General features: G+C 41.1%; 1 protein-coding gene across 1 annotated transcript in view; it reads right to left on the bottom strand.

The window, feature by feature from the left end:
* Positions 1-19,160, bottom strand: part of slco3a1a (solute carrier organic anion transporter family member 3A1a) — a 66,960-nt gene extending 47,800 nt beyond the window's left edge. The window contains exons 1-2 of the mRNA XM_055940203.1: positions 18,489-19,160; positions 11,858-12,317 (exon numbers count right to left, since the gene is read on the bottom strand). Of these exons, the coding sequence (XP_055796178.1) occupies positions 11,858-12,317; positions 18,489-18,632 (604 nt within the window). The 5' untranslated portion in view covers positions 18,633-19,160. The remainder of the gene's footprint in view (positions 1-11,857; positions 12,318-18,488) is intronic.
* Positions 19,161-21,792: the final 2,632 nt, after the last annotated feature.

The raw sequence follows: 21,792 nt of genomic DNA, 5'->3' as shown, positions 1-21,792 counted from the left end.
GACAACCTTTTAACACCAGTGCAACATGCTCTGGTCAGTCATCTGTAACTCTTCATGGTTGACTAGACTCTAACTCAAATGATAGAAGCACTAGCAAGAGCTACAAGGGCGATGACAGTATTGGCACACAGACAACCTTTTAAAGCATAATTCTAAGGCATGTTGAAAGACATCTTTTAGATACATAGCTATAAACATTGGCAATAAAGGTGCTGTGTTATATTGGCATCAATAAAGATATAGTAGCATAAATGAATAAAGAAACTATTCAGCTCTTATCCCTCACCTTCATCTATATGTACACAGAGCACTGAGACATCATTGCTTGGGTGACAAGTTAATGCCCACATTTGTCATATATTCATGGCCACTCAGAAAGTATAGCCTTCACACGATGGTATCACATAAGGGACAACAACAGAAAGCAGGTTCATACAGCAGATACAGGCCTTACTGCTGCAGCTACCCTTACATCAGTAGAACACACGTGTGAACAAATCACCTGAAACGTTTTACATGTGAAATAGCTGTTTTCACATGTTGAGCTTACATTTCACACGTGAAACCATGTTTCACATATATTAAATGTTAACACCACCTTTTCACATGTTTATTTTTTTTATTTTTTATTATTTATTTCACCTTTATTTAACCAGGTAAGCTAGTTGAGAACAAGTTCTCATTTACAACTGCGACCTGGCCAAGATAAAGCAAAGCAGTGTGACACAGACAACAACACAGAGTTACACATGGAGTAAACAATAAACAAGCCAATAAGAAAGTCTATATACAGTGTGTGCAAAAGGCATGAGGAGGTAGGCAATAAATACGCCATAGGAGCGAATAGTTACAATTTAGCAGATTAACACTGGAGTGACAAATGAGCAGATGATGATGTGCAAGTAGAGATACTGGTGTGCAAAAGAGCAGAAAAGTAAATAAAATAAAAACAGTATGGGGATGAGGTAGGTTGATTGGGTGGGCAATTTACAGATGGACTTGTACAGTACAGCTGCAGCGATCGGTTAGCTGCTCAGATAGCTGATGTTTAAAGTTGGTGAGGAAAATAAAAGTCTCCAACTTCAGCGATTTTTGCAATTCGTTCCAGTCACTGGCAGCAAAGAACTGGAAGGAAAGGCGGCCAAATGAGGTGTTGGCTTTGGGGATGATCAGCGCTGGAACATGTGCTACGGGTGGGTGTTGTTATCGTGACCAGTGAACTGAGATAAGTACCAGTGAACTGAGATAAGGCGGAGCTTTACCTAGCATAGACTTAAAGATAACCTGGAGCCAGTGGGTCTGGCGACGAATATGTAGCGAGGGCCAGCCGACTAGAGCATACAGATCGCAGTGGTGGGTGGTATAAGGTGATTTGGTAACAAAACAGATGGCACTGTGATAGACTGCATCCAGTTTGCTGAGTAGAGTATTGGAAGCTATTTTGCAGATGACGTCGCCGAAGTCGAGGATCGGTAGGATAGTCAGTTTTACTAGGGTAAGTTTGGCGGCGTGAGTGAAGGAGGCTTTGTTGCGAAATAGAAAGACGATTCTAGATTTGATTTTGGATTGGAGATGTTTAATATGAGTCTGGAAGGAGAGTTTATAGTCTGACCAGACACCTAGGTATGTATAGTTGTATTTATTTATGTGACATTTTTCATGTGATTTGTTCACACGTGTGTTCTACTGATGGGGGAAAAAATTGATACAGTTACATAACGCAATATTATTTTGCAACGATATTATAGCGATATCTTACTCAAGTATTGATTCATAAAAATAAAAAAATATTTGTATTTGTATTTTTTTGCTACTGTAGGTAGCATTAGCTAGCGCTAGTTGGCAGTACTTGCTCTGGTATTTTTCATCCTATAGATTGTTCTCCGTCTTCTTTTTAAATAGTGAGTCAACATGTTTTCAGCACTTTCATTTCCCTGATCAAAACAAGCTCTCATGCTCTCTCTTGCCTCTCTGTAGCAAACATACAGTACAGTGATCAAAATGTTTGGAACTTGAAATCACAATAAAAACGCAGTATCGAATCGCAATACATATAAAATTATAAGAATCACAATACATATTGCATCGGCACCAAAGTATTGTGATAACATTGTATCGTGAGGTCCATGGCAATTCCCAGCCCTGGTGTGTTCCCGAAAACCACCTGTTTTTTCACATCATTTTTTTCATGTGTTTTTTTTGTAAGGGTTCATCTCATACAGAATCTAAAGATGAACAAGTATGCAGCAATTCTGTGTCCAGACACCCTAACAGCACACAAAGGAATTTAGTGACACCATCTAACATTTAACTAAGCAGCCAAACCAGACACACAACAACAAAGTTGTGCCATGGGCAGTTGTAATGATTCCTGTAGAAACGATGGGCTTGTATAATCAGTGTTGGATAACTTAAGGATAACATGAGGAATGCCCAAATGGCAGCTGCTACACATGATATATTATAGCCTATTCCTGCTTCATTGATACAGGGCACAGGAGGTGACTCACTTGCACTGCATGGCATTTGTTTTGCTTCATCAGCAGACAGCATTGATAAATGCTATCATTATGTTTAAGTAATGACAGCAGTCAACTAATGATAATGATGTTATACGCCCGCCCTATTTTAATGACGACTGTTAATAATGGCTATCACTTATCAATCACTGTAGTACAGTTTGTCATTACCAGCATGTGTGCTCTTTTGGGTACAAGGTATCCTGCTTCTTATTGTCTCCAACACAGCATTATGTGATTGCTTCCCATGATTTCATTTTTCAACGTATGTGTAGCTGTAATTTCTAGGCGCTCTCCTGACATGCTATCATGTTGCTGTGCAGTTAGATCCAATTGACATGGCTCAGTAAGGCCACTGTGCTCTGGCAACTGGTGTGTAGTTACTATAGCGGTGCCTCTGAAGCATTCAGGGAATTATGCAGCCAAGCAGGTGATGACAAGCCTGCCATCAGGCTAGTGGAAGTGCAGGTCCACGCAGAACAGAATGATGAAGAGAACTTCTCTGCTGCCTGTTGATGAATCCATGCTGTTTATTGCCTTAGAATAAAACAAACTGGTGTTGCTAGGGCACTTTCAACATGGAGCTTATCACAGAGATGGAAAAACCCATTTAGAATCTAATCCTTCAAGATGACATAACAGAGCTGAGTTTAAGTAGCTTTTAAACATGCCCCGCGGAAGCCACTGATTGGATTCAGAACATTTTAGCAGAATGTTGACGTGTCTTTCTAGGATCCCTCCGAGGTTTATGTCACTGCAACAGAACCAAAGCTGAAGTGACATTTGTAACAGAGCTAACATGAACCTACGTTGTGTCGCAAAATGTGGTGGATGTTGATACTGTAAATACAGTACTATACTACATAGATATGGTACAATATAAGAGCGAAATTGTCTTGTGAAGTGACTTGATATCTCAGGAGAGTACAGTGCATTTGGAAAGTATTCAGACCCCTTGACCTTTTCCACATTTTGTTACGTTACAGCCTTATTCTAAAATGTATTAAATTGTTTGCTTTCCTCATCAATCTACACACAATACCCCATAATGACAAAGCAAAAACAGGTTTTTAGAATTCTGACCCTTTACTCAGTACTTTGTTGAAGCACCTTGGCAGCGATTACAGCCTCGAGTCCTCTTGGGTATGACGCTACAAGCTTGGCACACCTGTATTTGAGGAGTTTCTCCCATTCTTCTCAAGCTCTGTCAGGTTGGATGGGGATCGTTGCTGCACAGCTATTTTCAGGTCTCTGCCAAGAGGTTCAAATCCGGACTCTGGCTGGGCCACTCAAGGACATTCAGAGACTTGTCCCGAAGCCACTCCTATATTGTCTTGGCTGTGTGCTAGGGCTGTTGTCCTGTTGGAAGGTGAACCTTTCCCCATCGGGTTCTTGGTCACCTCCATGACCAAGGCCCTTCTCCCCCAATTGCTCAGTTTGGCTGGGCAGCAAGCTCTAGGAAGAGTCTTGGTGGTTCCAAACTTCTTTCATTTAAGAATGATGGAGGCCACTATGTTCTTGGGGACCTTCAATGCTGCAGATATTTTTTGGTACCCTTCCCCAGATCTGTGCCTCGACACAAACCTGTCTCAGAGCTCTAGGTACAATTCCTTTATCCTCAATGCTTGGTTTTGCTCTGACATGCACTGTCAACTGTGGGACCTTATATAGACAGGTGTGTGCCTTTCCAAATCATGTCCAATCAATTGAATTTACCACAGGTGGACTCCAATCAAGTTGTAGAAACATCTCAAGGATGATCAATGGAAACAGGATGCACCTGAGCTCAATTTCATAGCAAATGGTCTGAATACTTACAAAAAATAAGGTATCTGTTTACATTTTTTATAAACGTACAAACATTTCAAAAAGCCTGTTTTCACTTTGTCTTTATAAGGTATTGTATGTATTTATGTATTTAATACATTTTAGAATACGGCTGTATTGTAACAAAATGTGGAAAAAGTCAAGGAGCTGAATACTTTCCGAATGCGCTGTATATGTTTTTAAATAAGACCGTTTTAAATTAAACAAAAACCTGTCTTGTCATTCGCATATTGTTCATCATATGTAAACATCTCCTTCTTCCTCTTTAGGCATGTATTGAAGTGATTCATCTCCTAATGATTTTGTTGCGACTTGACTTTAATATCAATCTGAAGATTTAATTATCTAATGAACTAAATATGTTTAATTGTTACTCGATTAATTTAATAATTTAACAATCTCCCGAATTAAACTCTAAACGGTCTTTACCTATCACATCTATAGGTAAAGAGTGAGTGGCCTAGTTACATTTTTGACTTAATCCGGCTTGAAAATCTATGACAAGGCGTGAGAATGGCTGTCTAGCAATGATCAACAACCAACTTGACAGAGCTTGAAGAATTTAAAAAAGAATGTGCAAATGTCCATTTTGAAATCAGGCTGTAACACAACAAAATGTGGAATAAGTCAAGGGGTATGAATACTTCTGAAGGCACTGTAGCTTGGTAAAAAGCTGAAGAATATGGAAGCCTGATGAAGCGTTTTCCTTTTTATTTTACTCAAGCTTGGTTAAACATGGTTGGCAAATAGGCAAAATTTTGTACAGTCTGCATTTTGTCTATATCGATGCTGTTACAATTACCAAACGTTTGGTTAAACAAATAATTTATGAAACCATGATGTGATGTTTGACAAGATTGGATGTTGCAATCAATTTCAATTGCATTTGAATTTCTTCGTGTATCAGCAAAGTTGCTTGAGATGATGTCAATTGCAACTAGCATCTGCAACAGAAATAGCATCCAAATTGCATTCGTGTAACATAGGCTTAAGAGTGCCGATTTGACACACAATGGAATTGCATTTCAAAAGGCCACATTTCACGACACCTCTCTTATAGAGACTTTTGTTTGAACCTTATCTTTATCAATGAAAATGCATGAAGCATTAATTGAAAAAGACAAGATCGAAAAGATCCAAGCTTGAGAGTTCATCCTATTATGCCCCCCCCCCCACATCTAGGAGAATGTCTCTGAAACCTGTGAAGTTAATATGATCTTCAGTTACAAGATGGACAGCAGTGATAACACTTTTCCAATCATCAAACAACTATGTTATAGACCCCATATCATAGAAACACAGCCTTTTAAAAAGCACATATCCAATTTATACATTGACACTGAATAAACTAATGTGATCCTTTCAGTCTTTATCTAGGTCCTCTCGTGTTACAGGAGATTACCCAGGATGGAAAAAGCCTCAAAAGCTGTGAGAGGTGGATGGGTGGGGTTAACTTCTCTGTGGTAAGGGGCAGCATTCGGAATTTTGGATGAAATGCATGCCCAAATTAAACTGCCTGCTTCTCGGGCCCAGAAGATATGATATGCATATAACTGGTAGATATGGATAGAAAACACTCTAAAGTTTACAAAACTGTTAAAATTGTGTCTGTGAGTATAACAGAACTGATTTGGCAGGCGAAAATCTGAGAAAGATCCATTCAGGAAGTAGTTTTTATTTTTATTTTGTAGTTTTCTATTCAATGCCATTACAGTATCCATTGACTTAGGGCTCAAATTGCAGTTTCTATGCTTTCCACTAGATGTCAACAGTCTTTAGAAATTGTTTCAGGCTTGTATTCTGAAAAATTAGGAAGTAAGAGCAGTCTGAATGAGTGGACCCTAAAGTGTCACAGAGCTTTTTCATGCGCGAGACTGAGAGAGTGCGTTTCTTGTTTACCTTTTAAATTGACGACGTTATTGTCCAGGTTGAAATATTATCGATTATTTAGGCTAAAAGCAACCTGAGGATTGAATATAAACATTGTTTCTATGAACATTTTTCCATGAACATAGGATTTTTTTGTCTTCCTGTTTTGACTGTGTTTGAGCCTGTGGATTACTGAAGAAAACGTGTGAACAAAACAGAGGTTTTTGGATATAAAGAGACTTTATCGAACAAAAGGAACATTTATTGAGTAAATGAGTGAGTGCAACCATATGAAGATCATCAAAGGTAAAGGATTAATTGTATCTCTATTTCTGACTTGTGTAACTGTTCTACTTGGCTGGTTATTGTTTGTAATGATTTGTCTAGTGGGCTATGTTCTCAAATAATCGTATGGTATGCTTTCACCATAAAGCATTTTTAAATCTGACACCGTGGTTGGATTCACAAGAAGTTAATCTTTAAACCTATGTAAAATATGTTATGTTTTCTGAATTTTTATAATGAGTATTTCTGTATTTGAATTTGGCGCCCAGCAGTTTCACTGGCTGTTGAAGAGGTGGGACGCTAACGTCTCACGTACCCAAGAGAGGTTAAGTTAATGCTTTATGGAGGGAGCATCATTGCTAAGCTACAGTCAGTTCATACATGTATGTATGTTTTTGGAACCTGAGGCCCTGTGGGAAGAGCCATAGTTAGAATGAGATGGTGAAGGATCATAGAGCAGTGGGAACGGACGGATATCCTGTTGACACTAACTTTCTAATCATATTTGTTTCCTTTGGCCCAAACGACATGGAAAACAAGATCAACTCGTAAAACACAGTCTTTATCCGCAGCACCACTTTCAACATCAAGTCGTGATGGTAGCCATTTCACTCCTTCCTAGACAAATCCTTTCAACCCTCAAAATTACATTTGAGCAAAAATAATACAATGTTCAGTGATCAACATGACTGGACTTGCAAATTCAACAGGGACCGATCACAAAACTGAAAGTAAAAAGAATATAGAAACATAGTTTGCTAACATAGTTTGAATCCGTTTTATCTGCTGTTAAAGCACTATAATTCCTGCCTAGTCGACAGGCCAGCCCAACTCTGCCGCTGAGTTAGTAGGAGTTGTTTTTCACAGAGCTATGTGGTATGTATGTGCAGTCGGGCTGCTCAGACCCACCTCATGGCTGGCTGGTTGGCATTCCTGCCTCACTCTGTAATTATGGCTCCACTCCTACAAACCACTGCTCTCTCTGCTCTCTCTTCCCCATAGCACACTCTCACACTTACACGGGCCTTCCACTGATGTCATCCTGCCATTAAATCAACAGTTTATCCCAGTGGCTATTTACAATAGGCTATGCCTGTGGCTATAGGTGGTGTCATTGCCATCGTCACCATCCTCAGTTTGTGATGATGATCATTTAGAAATGAACATATCACAGCAGAACATACATCTGAGCAGAGACTTCTACCAATGGTGTGATAGTGGTAGTATATTATTCTAATCACCATAGTTTCATCTCACACAGTGGGTCCCACTGCACTACGAGGAGACAAGGCAATGTGTTACTGTGAGCTGCAGATTAATATTCATGTCTCCTGACACATTGATGTACAGTATGAACCTGGTTGTGTCAGACTAAGAACAGACTCAAGACAGTGATAAATCTTGCAAGCAGCTTTCTTTGAGATGTTCAAATAGTACATACGACTTTCTCGCCCTTTACAAGGATCACACTGCATAGTTCTGCAGGAGTACCATCCTCTCTCACTGCTCTCTGACTGACTATCCTACTACCATCTCTTCCTCCTTTGTCAACTGTTTCTATGCCCTTTAACCCTTTAAATGCACCGCACTGCTCCATCCATTTTATGGACAGTATGTGAGGCTGTTCATTCAGGTTATCCTTACAGTATTAATGCATAGTAGTGAAATATAAAGAGTCAAATCTGCCATAGCGAGCATGTAACAGAATTGTTCAGGCTGGACAGATGGACAGACATACAGACTGCGGGAGTTGGGAGACTAGGGGGCTAAAGGGTAATCACTATGCTGACTGTCTGTTTTAGTCATTTAACAATTAGGCTACCATACACCAGCTATTAAACTTCATATTGTGGGCCTTTGGGATGTATTAAGCCCATATAAAACAACATATTCAGCCTTCCCCCGTGCAGGTGCTGTATGTTGAGTTTTTTGTTGTTGTTGTAACGTCTATGAGTGTGTTTGGTCTATATTCGTCAACAATAATATACTTCTGTAGGGCCTCCCGAGTGGGGCAATGGTCTAAGGCACTACATCGCAGTGATAGCTATGCCACTAGAGATTATAGGTTCGAGTCCAGGCTCTGTCGCAGCTGGCCATGACCGGGTGACCCATTGGGCGTGCACAATTTTCCCAGCGTCATCTGGGTTAGGGGAGGATTTGGCCGGCAGGGATGTCCTTGTGCACTAACAACTCCTGTGGTGGGCCGGGTGTAGTGCACACTGACACGGTGTTTCCTCTGACACATTGGTGCGGCTGACTTCTGGGTTAAGTGGGCATTGTGTCAAGAAGCAGTGCGGCTTGGTTGGTTGTGTTTCGGAGGACGCACAGCTCTTGACCTTTGCCTCTCCTGAGTCCATACGGGAATTGCAGCGATGAGACAAGACTGTAACTACCATGAAATTGGGGTACTTTTTTAAAATATATATATATTTCTGTATGTGGAAATATAGAAGCATCTACAGTATTTCAGTTTTTCGAGGCAGTGAAATTCAATGCTGTCATGCTGAATTCGGAGTGTCTTGCAAAAATATTTAGCAAAGGAAAAATACGACAAATTACAACCAAAGTAAACGTTTTCTGATTACCTTAACAATGTGTATGTTCCCTGAGTACAATGATGTGTACATTAATGAACAATCATTGACTACATTATCAGCATGTGAAAAGAAATCTTAGAGAGATTCAGACAATCTCGTCCATTCATGCTGCTACAAGCACATGACATGCCCACAGCATGGGGATTAGAACGATCAGCTGAGCACATGCTCCCAACTCAATAACACATTGTTCTCCAACGCTCACCACTTGTTTTCCTCCAACTCTCCGTGCAGCTTATCTGAGGAGAACAGCACCAAATCTCCCTCTGTGCCTGCCAAACTTTAATCAATGAGAGTCCACTTCCTACTGTACAGTGTTAACAAGGCGCTGCAGTTGTGCATTACGTCAAAGCTGTTTTGTTCTGTGCTTGTTTGTTTCTGTCACTTCTAGAAAAAACATAATTCGCTGTGAAAAATAGCTAGGACTTGAAACAAAGTGCATATGAGTAAGAATGAAAGTTAGGGAGGTCTACGCTGCTGGCATAAGATCACACAAGACACTGAAGGCCTTTATCCTTGAGTTTGACCATCACATCCTAGTTACACTAACAAATGTCATCCCCATTACTAATATTGTGAGTGTTTCCGGAAGTTGTCTCCCATTCAGCCGTACTTTCAGTCTGTTGTACTGCTGAGATATCAAACATGGCCACGTATGCAGCCAGCAGCTGATTCACAAAGCCACGTCGTCTCTATCCCACCAAAGGCTACTAATGTGCATGCACGGACAACACGTTATGGCCATGCCTCTATCAAAATAGGAAACATCCCTGCTTTGATGAGAATTGGGTACTGTATATACCAGGTTAACAATGCTCTCTCTCTCTCTCTCTCTCTCTCTCTCTCTCTCTCTCTCTCTCTCTCTCTCTCTCTCTCTCTCTCTCTCTCACTATCAACAAAAAATATAGAAGAAAGAGCACATGTTGGGCCTCCCGAGTGGCGCAGCGGTCTAAGAGACTGTGGCGCTTGAAGCATCACTACCAATCCGGATTCGATCCTGGGCTGTGTCGCAGCCGGCCGCAACCGGGAGACCATGAGGCGATGCGTAATTGGCCCAGCGTCGTCTGGGTTAGGGGAGGGTTTTTCCCATCGTGCTCTAGTGACTCCTGTGGTGGGCCGGGCGCATGCACGCTGACACGGTCGCCAGTTGTACGGTGTTTCCTCCGACACATTGGTGTGGATGGCTTCCGGGTTAAGTGAGCAGTGTGACAAGAAGCAGTGTGGTTTGGCATGGTCGTGTTTTGGAGGACGCACGGCTCTCGACTTTCGCCTCTCCCGAGTCCGTACGGGAGTTGCAGCGATGGGACAAGACTGTAACTACCAATTGGATATCACGAAATTGGGGAGAAAAAGGCGTGTAATTTAAAAATATATATATTAATTATAAATTATAATAATTATAATAAAAAAGAAAGAGCACATGTTGCAGGGAAATGTCTAATAATACCTTAAAGATTTGTCACCTTGACAACTGTAGGTCTTCAAAGCGAGCTGCAGTCAGAGAAATGAGTTGTGCTTCATCTGACTGTGAATTATCTCTGTAGGTGGTCTTCCTCTTGCAGCAGGTTTGAGCCAGCAGCCTGCATCTAGCCTAATGGCTGTGCTGTAACATGCCCTGTGTACGCCCTTCAGCCAATCAGAATGGAGTATTAAGCCATGGTGTGTAATTGTGGTCATACAAGATGGTCTCATGTTAAGATTACACACATACTGAATGCTCAATGTACGCCAGCCAGCTTTACAGTTAGACAGAAAAACATCAGTGATCATGTGCCTTCAACAATGATGTCAAAACATGGGCCTTTACAGTATCCTTCAGGTACATTCACAAATAATGATCTGCTATTTAAGGTTCTCAGAAAGTGCTTTGAATGCACTGTAAAACCTTGAAAAGCCACGTCAGCAGTGAAATACCTGCGTGAGAGAGCAAGCCAGCTGAGCGGAGATATTTTGCACTTTAATGCTCCTTTTCCATCCCTGGCGTCTGCACTTGACTGTGACTCAAGCACAAATGTAATTGAGATTATAAACCCCTCACAGATCTGCTCACCTGGCGGTCACTTAGGTCAGATTGTGCTTGGGGACAAAAGAAAGACTGAGCACAACACAGAGAATACATTCACGCTGTATTGACTCAGAGGCAGGGATGTGTACACACTGCACCTTCCCGCAGTGAGACAAACACAACCACTGTTAGTCCTTCCACCATACAGATGTACCAATTTAAGTAGTCTTGTGAATCCCTTGGCGCTGGAACAAATTCATTTTGAAATGGTAGTGTGATAACAATGTCTTTCTAATAAATATTATTTCAATATATAATATAATATATGCCATTTAGCAGACGCTTTTTCCAAAGCGACTTACAGTCATGCGTGTTTACATTTTTTAAGTATGGGTGGTGCTGGAAATCAAACCCACTATCCTGGCATTACAAGAGCCTTGCTCTACCAATTGAGCTATAGAGGAGCACACAAAATATTTTGCCGTTTTGAAGCTACTTTCCAGCAATTCTACACAGTTTGGCATGAAGCTGAGAGACAATTTTTCAGTTTTAAAGCTAATTTCCTGCAATTCTATGCATTTTGCCATAGCTCATGCTGTGTTCCTCTTCTCAGACATTATAACAAAACCAATGGGAATGTGCCCTGAATGTCCGGTTTTGAGAATTTGTAGATTCTCCCCCAATTATTATAATTATTTTTACCTCGGCGGACCCCAGTTTGAAAACCCATGTTTTCATGCATCTACCTCACTTACCTATATACAGAGAGGAGTCTTTCCTCTTCACATGGTCGTCTATGTAGGACACACCCAGCGGCTGAACTGGGGTGGCTCCAATTCCCAGCAGCATCTGAGCCCCAATCAGCAACAGGTACATCATGTTGGTGTTGGCCTTGTTGGAACACATCTCCTCTATGTACTGCCCACCATTCCTGGTACTGTTGGCGCACCCATTCCTGCCCACCTCAGTTCTCCATGTCTGCCCTGGCTGGTACTCGTATTGTTTGGTTAGAAACTCCGGCAGTGCTGACAGAAGAGCTCCTAACGCCATGACGATACCCCCACAGCCAATCAACCTTGGCCGGTGGGCTTTGGCCCCGAAGTAGCTGACGAATAGGATGAGAGCCAGGTTGCCAATCTCAAAGCTGCTGGCGATCACACCCACGTCGGCACTTTGGAGATTGAATCGTCGCTCCAGGGTTGTCAGGACACTCACCTGAGAAAGCAACAGCGGAGGAAATATGTTACTCATAAAAGGCAATCATAACTAACTTCACAAAACTGATTAACTTTGTAAATGGCAGGGTACCATCATTATGAGGCTGAAATATGACCAGGCTTAAAGCCTATTGCGTTCACATTAGCTGAGAATTATGTCATTGAGAGGAACATGAAAACACCTAGCTTACAAATAGCAACTAAATAAATAGGTTACAGTTTTACCATGAGTAAGAAAATTATAATCACTTGAAACATTTGATGCATTTGAATGAATGGCCTTTGGTATAAGGAATCACATCACAGATGCATGCAGTATTTTACAGTTGAAATTTAAAAACAAATAACCAAGACTGTAGGCCTAAACATTGAGAAAATAAATATATTTGTATTTAGGGTATTTTTGTATTTTTGAATTCCGATTAAGTGTTATATCATTTTGGTTATTACAGAAAAACTTCATATAAGTCAAATTACATGTTTCTATATTAAACTTCTCTGAAAGAAGTGATTCTACCAAAAGTAATACAAAATAATGACATAAAGCTCTATATATTGGAATAATAAGGGTTAACGTGCCAAGGGGTTTCCAAACTTTCGGTGCATGCAAATGAGAGAAAATAGGATATTATTTGCATGGTGGAATTTTGAATCAAGTAGCACACAGACCGCAAGAGGGTTTAGAGCAGATGAGAGAAATAAAGCACAGCTATGAAAATACCATGTTATTGAGGTTGTGTCCTTTTACATAATCCCTTTCCTTTGGATATACTGACTCACAGACCTCTTCAGATGTTTCTCATTGTGGTCTGAGTAAAATCCCGTTTGCCAAGATCCATCCCTGTCTTTCATTAGCTGGGCACTGCAGCACTTACTCCCAAGGCTTTATTGAAAGTGCCTTCTCCCCTAACGCTCACTCTCTCTCTCTGAGTTAATGGTGCAGCATTTAATGCAAGTGAAAGATAAGAGCATAACACTGTCTCTAGATGGAAGCTGGGGCAGCAGGGGATTTTGTCTCCCCTCTGCCATTGTTGTAAAAATACATGGAAGTCCGACATTATGGATTGCATTTCAGTTCATAAGATAAGATCCTAACTAAATATAATGATCAAATTGACCTCCATTTCATTTAGATTTTCTTCATGTGATATGTGCTCCATCACAGACTGTCATGAAAGCAGACAGTGAATGACCAGCTTTTTTATAAGGCACTGATTTCAATGATGAACGCAACCTGAATGATAAAAAACAACTTCACACAGGCTCAGGAGGACTGTACATAGTTTGATAGCAATGACCTTGGTCAATCTGGCCAACTGAGTCTTCTGTTTTTGGTACAATAATATGGTTGAAGCCCAGCTACCTGCATTGGTTGCCTCCTAGTTGGTGATACGGAACACACCCAACTAATAGGGTAGAAAGATTCTTAAAGAACATAGCCAACCAACCACCCACACATTTGTATCAACACTGTACAGGCAACAACGATGTATAGAAAGACCAAGACAAGACTCTGAGACAGACATGTATGGAATACACATAAATGCTCTACCATGAAGAAGAGGGGCAATATCCCTTACTCTGCAGGAAGTATAATACGCTGCCCATTCTCAAATGTGTGGATCCTCCGATTTATCTAATTTTGCATGCAGCATCCTCGTCTGCCTTTACTTCAATTGGTAAGTATTGCCTGGAAGGATTTCACAACAAATAATGTGGGTTTGTAATGTCTGAGAAGCAACTGCTGAGCCATATCCCACCCATCACATTTTCACAAATTTATCGAACTATTTTCAGATGTGTCCCAAAATGCCCTTGAAAGGGCATGGTCCTGTTCCATTCCCACAGCGATGTCAAACAGGCTAATAGGCTAAGTTAAGCTCCTCTAAGGACCCATGGAGACAGGAAAATAACAGCTAACGTAGATGCCAGCAGGAAAAATGATATTTTCTCTGTGATTACAAAGTGACTTAAATGACTTTAAATGGAAGGTGTGACTGAGTAATATCTATACTAATACAACTAGCTACACTTTGATTAAATGTAAACACAACAACAGGTTGATCAATGTAGTGATGTCATCCTTTGCACAAGGCCTATTATTATAAAATGTTTAATTCTCCGAAAACTACAGCTCAGCAATAGCGATGCTATGGGTGTCCAAAATGGGCTTGCAGTCTCATCTGAGTTGCCAGAGAATGTAATGTGGCTTCCCAGCAATACTGGAAGCTTGACGAGTTGGGTTGGAAACATCACCATTTTCTCCTGTCCTCAGAGCCCATTCCAAGCCAATGCAACCTGCCCACACCACAGCTGGAGCTCTCAGCACTCAGCAGACACCAGCACAGACTACTGAACCTCCACCTCACCACCACACCACAGCTGGAGCTCTCAGCACTCAGCAGACACCAGCACAGACTACTGAACCTCCACCTCACCACCACACCACAGCTGGAGCTCTCAGCACTCAGCAGACACCAGCACAGACTACTGAACCTCCACCTCACCACCACACCACAGCTGGAGCTCTCAGCACTCAGCAGACACCAGCACAGACTACTGAACCTCCACCTCACCACCACACCACAGCTGGAGCTCTCAGCACTCAGCAGACACCAGCACAGACTACTGAACCTCCACCTCACCACCACACCACAGCTGGAGCTCTCAGCACTCAGCAGACACCAGCACAGACTACTGAACCTCCACCTCACCACCACACCACAGCTGGAGCTCTCAGCACTCAGCAGACACCAGCACAGACTACTGAACCTCCCCCTCACCACCACACCACAGCTGGAGCTCTCAGCACTCAGCAGACACCAGCACAGACTACTGAACCTCCACCTTACCACCACACCACAGCTGGAGCTCTCAGCACTCAGCAGACACCAGCACAGACTACTGAACCTCCACCTCACCACCACACCACAGCAGAGGAATGGCAGCCAGGCCAGCTAGACCATGTCATGTCATCTACTGCCCAGGCCAGACCCAGGCAGAATTTGGCCTGACAGCTTAGTGAGCCCTGAAACATGCAGTGAATTTAGAAGAGTACCTGTCCCCTAAATTCCAATGCACTCTGCCAGCGAAGCATTTTACTAAAGAGTAGGCACAGCATTCCGAGATACTCAATAATTGACAAAAATATCTTTAGTTCCAGAAAGAAGAGCAACTCTGGCTACAGTAAGCTAGTTAAAGATAGACCTGGAACCTTGAACCAAAAACTAAACAGTCAGTCACAAAAGGTTGTTTATTTATTGCAGCATGGTTACAATGCAAACTTGTCTGGCTGCATTTTCGTGGACAATGTGACCGTCACCTCAACATTACCTCAGAGGAATCAAGCCCCACACAGACATCCCTTTTTTAAACAGGAGGATGAGGCTTGTGTAAGCACAGTATGAGACGTAACAACAGCTGATTGCTACATAAAAGTGTTGAAGTGCGTCTCAGGTTCCTATTCTGTATAGAAGCCCTTTCAAAAGGACAATTCAGAGTCAGCCAGAGGCCTTTTTCTGACAAAATCTTATCTAATTCCAAAACATGAAGTTGATCCCTTGGCAATTAAATATTTCACTGACTGTATGTACTCTCTAAGCTTTACCAACCTGCAAGTTGCAAGATTGGAGACTGCATGGTAGTAACAACAAACTTTAACTAACACCTAACCTGAATGGATTAAAGTCTCGAAAAAGTTGGTGTCTAATTATCATAATCAACTATTAAGCTGTATTTGAAAATCGTATATATGAGGGGAAAATTATGAAATACATAGATAGTTCAGCCTGTTTTCCTACGAGTTAGTGGGGCACATAACAGGAAACACATTCACCACTGTCACTCATTACCACAACATAGAACATGGGACTACAAAGGCTGAAACCACATTCAGTTGAATTTCCGAGAACTGAGAACTAAAGGTAGGCCTACACACCATTTCCAGATACTTCTCAAAATGAACTAGGGAAGCTGACAGTCATATCACAACCCCATAGCGTTGAGAGTAATTGTCCATGCAGGTATGTGCACTGACTGTTTACCCAGAGACTATGTTGCCTGGAAAAGAGCCCGTCCACTGTAAGCTGCTAACGTAGAGCAAGAGCATAGGCCACGACCCCTGACTTCCAGGCTGGCTGCCTGGCAGCATAAAAACACTTTAAGTCGCCTCATCCTATCATGGACAGAAGAGTACCTCTGACAGGAGAACATCTAATGAGGTCATGACAGGGTCATCAGCTTTTCCCTGTAGCTGGAGCTGGTGCCTGGTTTCCAGCCCATGCAAATGGAGCAGGTGCCATGTGAAAGAGGCTACCTGTGCTGACGACCATAGAGCATGCAGAAGTCCTGTTTGCTTAGGCAAGTCATGCGCTTCCCTCTCAGATCCATCATTGGCAAATCCCTGCCTGAGCCCCAGAGTATACTTTACAAGCAGACATACCTGCTGAGTGACTAGCCTTCCACCAACTCATCTTTGCTTACCAATTTAAAGTACACCCTTTTAATTTCAATGTTTGTTAACCTTCTTTAGAATAACCTCCTGAAAAGTGTAGTTGAAAACATTTACATAGTCAAAGTGAAACAGGGCTTTAAATGGCAGTTCTACTGTAGGTGTCAACATTTGAGCTAAACTAAGCTATAAGTGCCTATGTATAAACAAGGACACAAAGCCATCAGTCCCGTGGAGGCACTACTGCAGATGTGCCATATTCCATTTCAACTACATTTTAATGAAATGAGACATGACTGAACCAATTATCACAGAGGAGTCCTGATAGAACCATTTCTTCCACTCTGACTGGCAAGTGTGTACATAGCAGAGACACATCACAGAAAAATGACTGCAATGTTCAATCCAAGTGAGAGAGAAAGGGTGGAGACTACTGGTTATAGGGCCTAATTTCACAAGAACTTTACTTCACATGCACGTAGTGTTATAAAGTTAGTCAAACCAAATAGATTTAAGAAACATGTTATAACAACATGTTATAAAAATAGAATAAAGAGATCGAAAAAAGAAAAAAAAAGTACCAAGTACGTGGGAAAACATTCTACTCAATAATTTGGGGTCATTAAACTCATTATCAAAAGCAGGATGTGATGGATTCTTGTTAATTGTACTTTTGGCTTAAAAATCCAAGTCCTCTCCTTACAGGGGAAATTCTGACTGTATACCAACATGCTTCATCCACGTAGGCATCACTGTTCCCATGGTCAGGAGGAGGCTTTCGGTTCAGTGCGACAGAATATATAACATGTTCCACTCCAAATAAGGCTAAAGCATTTCAGTTTACATCTTTGATTCGCCTGGGAAGTGGCACTAGCCCAGCATGTGACCTAAAATAACCTACTCATCCATCATTTGTTGTTTCATTTGATATGAGAACTGTGGTAAAAAATGTTGATCACCATAAACCCATTGAATAATTCTGCATGGATGACCTACAGGACTAAAACGATGTAAAAGCTTTAACCAAGTAGGCCTACAGAATATCAAAAGTATCAAGTTTGAACTAGAGATAAGAGTTGAATAGGCTTGCCTGCTCTTCTTAATCAAGATAGGATTGCTTTCAAGCCTGACACTGATAATACAGGTAGGGACCTAACATTTCACTCATCTACATCAATAAATGGTGTTATTGCAGTACATTACACTACTGTATATTACAGCTATAGGAGCCCTTTGCCGCATAGACTACTAACAAGTCACCTGTTCATTCTTGTCCTCTATGGAATCTGAGTGTTGTTTTGGACAATTGGATTTTTTAGGTGCGGCATTGGGAGATTAAATCATCAACAACTGTTTTGTTGACAGAGGGGAAATATGCTATGTTTGCTATTGGCAAATGGACAATGTTAAACTCTGCAACCAGACGAAAATGTGTTCCATCTCCCAGATGTGTATGGCCACTGGCTACTGCGTATAAAAAAACACCGGTGGATGTCAAACCTTCTTAAACCGGTTAGCTACACATTATCTCATTATGTCATAGCTGTTACACGTTTCATGACTTACACTTTGCTTACACGCACAGTACCGGCACGGATATAGAGTTATAGCTAAGATAAAATGGCCCAAATACTCAAATGTATATAAAACATGCGTCTGGCAAGATGTTCTCATGAGAGACATGACAGACAATGACACAGTTTAAAATGTTTCACTCACCAGGTAGGCTCCAACAGTGCCCTGTGCCAACATCAGGGCACATTCCGATATCAAGAATATCTTGATGTTTGAGAAGCATGATGACTTTTTACGGATGCCCTCTCCAGGGCTCCTGTCCGAACCCATTTCTTTTTTCACCTGCATCCTTTTGGGAAGCTATTTTGTATCACAGCGAGAAACGAAAGCCAGAGGGTAACCGACCAGCCCGGAGATAAACATAGAAGACACCGACTATGTTTCCCTGTAGGCTACATTCAGTGGGTGTCTGACGCACGGTTTCTGTCTATTTTCTCTTTCAACCTATGCTTTACATCTTACAAACTATGACTGTAAATATACAGCCAGACTCCAAAGGGCTTCCACTCCACAAGCTTTAAAAATTGCCACTTCGTCGAATAAGACACATGAACTCACCGACGATTTTCTCATATGCATACGAGAATAAGAGACGCCGGGTTTTCTCTCAAATAACATGTTTTCCGAATCTTGACGCTCGTTTACGAATGTTAAGCGTAACAATGCATAGATTCTAAAAATAATCGATGAGAACCTTGCCACGGCGTCGCTGCTCCAGCTATACTTGGCATGGTCCTTGTAGCCTGCTGTACAGTATGCGAGCATACACTCACTCCCTCCACCACTTGTGTAGCCTACTAGTATGTTCTGAATCCGCGCCTCTTCCAACCACTAAGAGCCGTGGCCTATAGTGGCGATGTGTAGCATGCACCATATTCTAAACTAACTTGCGTTCGAATAGACTCTCTCTCTATAAAACATACACGTTGATATAGGGAATTTGTTCATTCTAATTTATAGGCCTATTTAAAATAATAATGATTTCACATATTGAGCTCAAAGCAAAGTGGCCATTTCAAGATATTAGCAACACACTGTGTCTTGCTATGGATTACTCAATGTTGAACAGAAAATGTGAACAACATGATTAAATAAATGGCCCACATGATGCCAACCATTACTGTAACAAATCCTTCCTGTATGATACACATGCACACATTACATCATCCATCCTATTATTCTGTTTGCCCACATAACTGAGGTCTGAGATGATTATATTAGTTTTAGCTTAGTCAATGGTCTTTAAGCAAGAAGAAGTAGACAGGACTGAGGACCATGACCTTTTGCCTCGACATGATATCACAGCTGGTCGGCCTTCTATGAGCAAAAAAATACCCTCTTATCTGACACTCCAGCAACCTCTAACCTCTACGTTTTTACACTGTCATTATGTGTACCCGAGCCCCCAAGCAGTGGACATCCGTGTGTCCAACAGAGAGCCATGTGACAGGGGATAATCTACAAAGGGAAAATATATAGTAGTTTAGTGTTGGTGGTTCCATAAACCTGGTCAGTATAACTAGTGCTTGTTAAAGGGATAGTTCACCCAAATTGCAAAATTATACATTAGTTTCCTTACCCTGAAAGCAGTCTATGGACAACGTATGACAGCAATGAATGCTTTGGTTTAATTTCCCTGCCTTTGTTTCCACATGCTAACGTTTTAGCATTTATAGTACAGATCCCATTCAAGTCATGGGACCGATATTAGCATTTTTTTCCATCATGTCTAAATCATCTGAAAGTATCTCAAATTGATTGTGAAGCAAAAAAGCCAATATCGCTCTTATGACGTTTTTTCCACATAATTTTTTCATGTTGTTTTGGTAAGGAATGTGATAAGCAGGGCCTTCAACAGTAGCATTTCATGGTGAGAGAAGTATACAAATGCTGATTATCATTCTACAACAGTTTATATCTATTGCTTTCCTGTGTGCCTGTTCCTAAATAATCATGCTTTGACCCTTTGACAGCACTCAAGGAGATGATAGAGATACGAATGGAATGTATGCAATTTAATTTACAATTCTATAGGTGAGATTTTGTAAATTAAAACAGTGTGTCACAGTCCAACTGAAATGCTGTTCCACTGTTATGCCTGCCTATGTGTGATTTCACAGTGCGAAGTAATTTATTTTAATCTGTGTACACTTCTTTCAGTGAAACACATTGAAGCAAATGTTGCAAATAATGAAATCCATGCTGTAATTTAAAACACATGGACGTCCTCCTTCCCTCTACCCTTTTTTCTACATGAGTAACAATATCACTGAGGTGACAACATCACTGAGGTGAATAGAGGAAGGTCATTTGTTTCTGCCAGCGATTAATAATTGCCTGCACACCAGAAGATCATATTCTGTTGGATGCCCATTAATTCAAATGATGTTATGGTGTAGAGGGCCTGGAGAGAGAGGAGAACTCAGGCAATGCTATATCGTTTAAAACAAAACACAGGTGGAAGATTTACCTTCTTTAATAAACATTTCATGAACTCTGCCCAATTATTGGCACATTGCCAATTACTTGTGTATTTAAATCACTTACTCTGGGTCAACGTTTGGGGAAATTTATCAAGTGGGACTTATATCAATATTCAACAGAACTATTCTGCATGTAGTTTTTCATTAATGTAGAGTCCTCACAAGTGCCGTTCGATGACTAGCTTCTGACAGTAATTTCACTTGTCAGGATCAACATTACTCAACTACAGTTAATCAATAAGAAGACACCAATAGATCATTTGGTGTGTCAATAATCAATCTATGATTCACTGATTTTGGGTTAGACTTTCAGCTTGTTTGCTGCTTGTTTTAGTGGTTAGATGTATATATGTAATAGATAAGATAATAAATGAATTCATGAATGAGTGAGAGTATGTAAAAGCTTATAGAAAGTCTGTGTCTGTTTGCATATGGGTGTGGTATGCCTGCCTATTTGCCTGTGTGTGTGTTGTGTTCAAGACTCCTGCACCACTTTCCCAACAGTCTTCTCAGTACATGAGTCAGGTTAGAGGTGCAGAAGTGAGTGGGTGGACTTGACTGGTACTGCCAGGAATGTATGAATGGAAAATGGTGCTGCTCTTTGGAATAGCTGTTATTTATAGGATTTGGTAAAGGGCGGACCGCCAAAGAACAGCCCAGCCCTTCTGTCCGGGTCCCATCAGGGAAAGCAGGAAAGGGAGGAACAATGACTAAATAAATACTCAAAGTACTCTGAAAACACAATGATTTTACATACAATTGTAAGCTTAGAATTAATTCATCGACTAATGAATACATCCACCTACATCCTAATGAATAACATTATTTGTTATTTAAAAAAGCATAATAAATAGAACCAGAATTCCTAAACACGGTTGTTATTAACTTGTGTAGAGTTGTTTGGCAGCATGGTTATTAATCCAAAAAGCAAGATAGGTTGCACATTGATTCTGTGAATGACAATC

This window comes from Salvelinus fontinalis, chromosome 12 (genome assembly GCF_029448725.1).
Source record: "Salvelinus fontinalis isolate EN_2023a chromosome 12, ASM2944872v1, whole genome shotgun sequence".
NCBI classification, from domain to species: Eukaryota; Metazoa; Chordata; class Actinopteri; order Salmoniformes; family Salmonidae; genus Salvelinus; species Salvelinus fontinalis.
The sequence above is the reverse complement of the archived record's forward strand: the minus strand, read 5'-3'. Positions and strand labels throughout refer to the sequence as shown.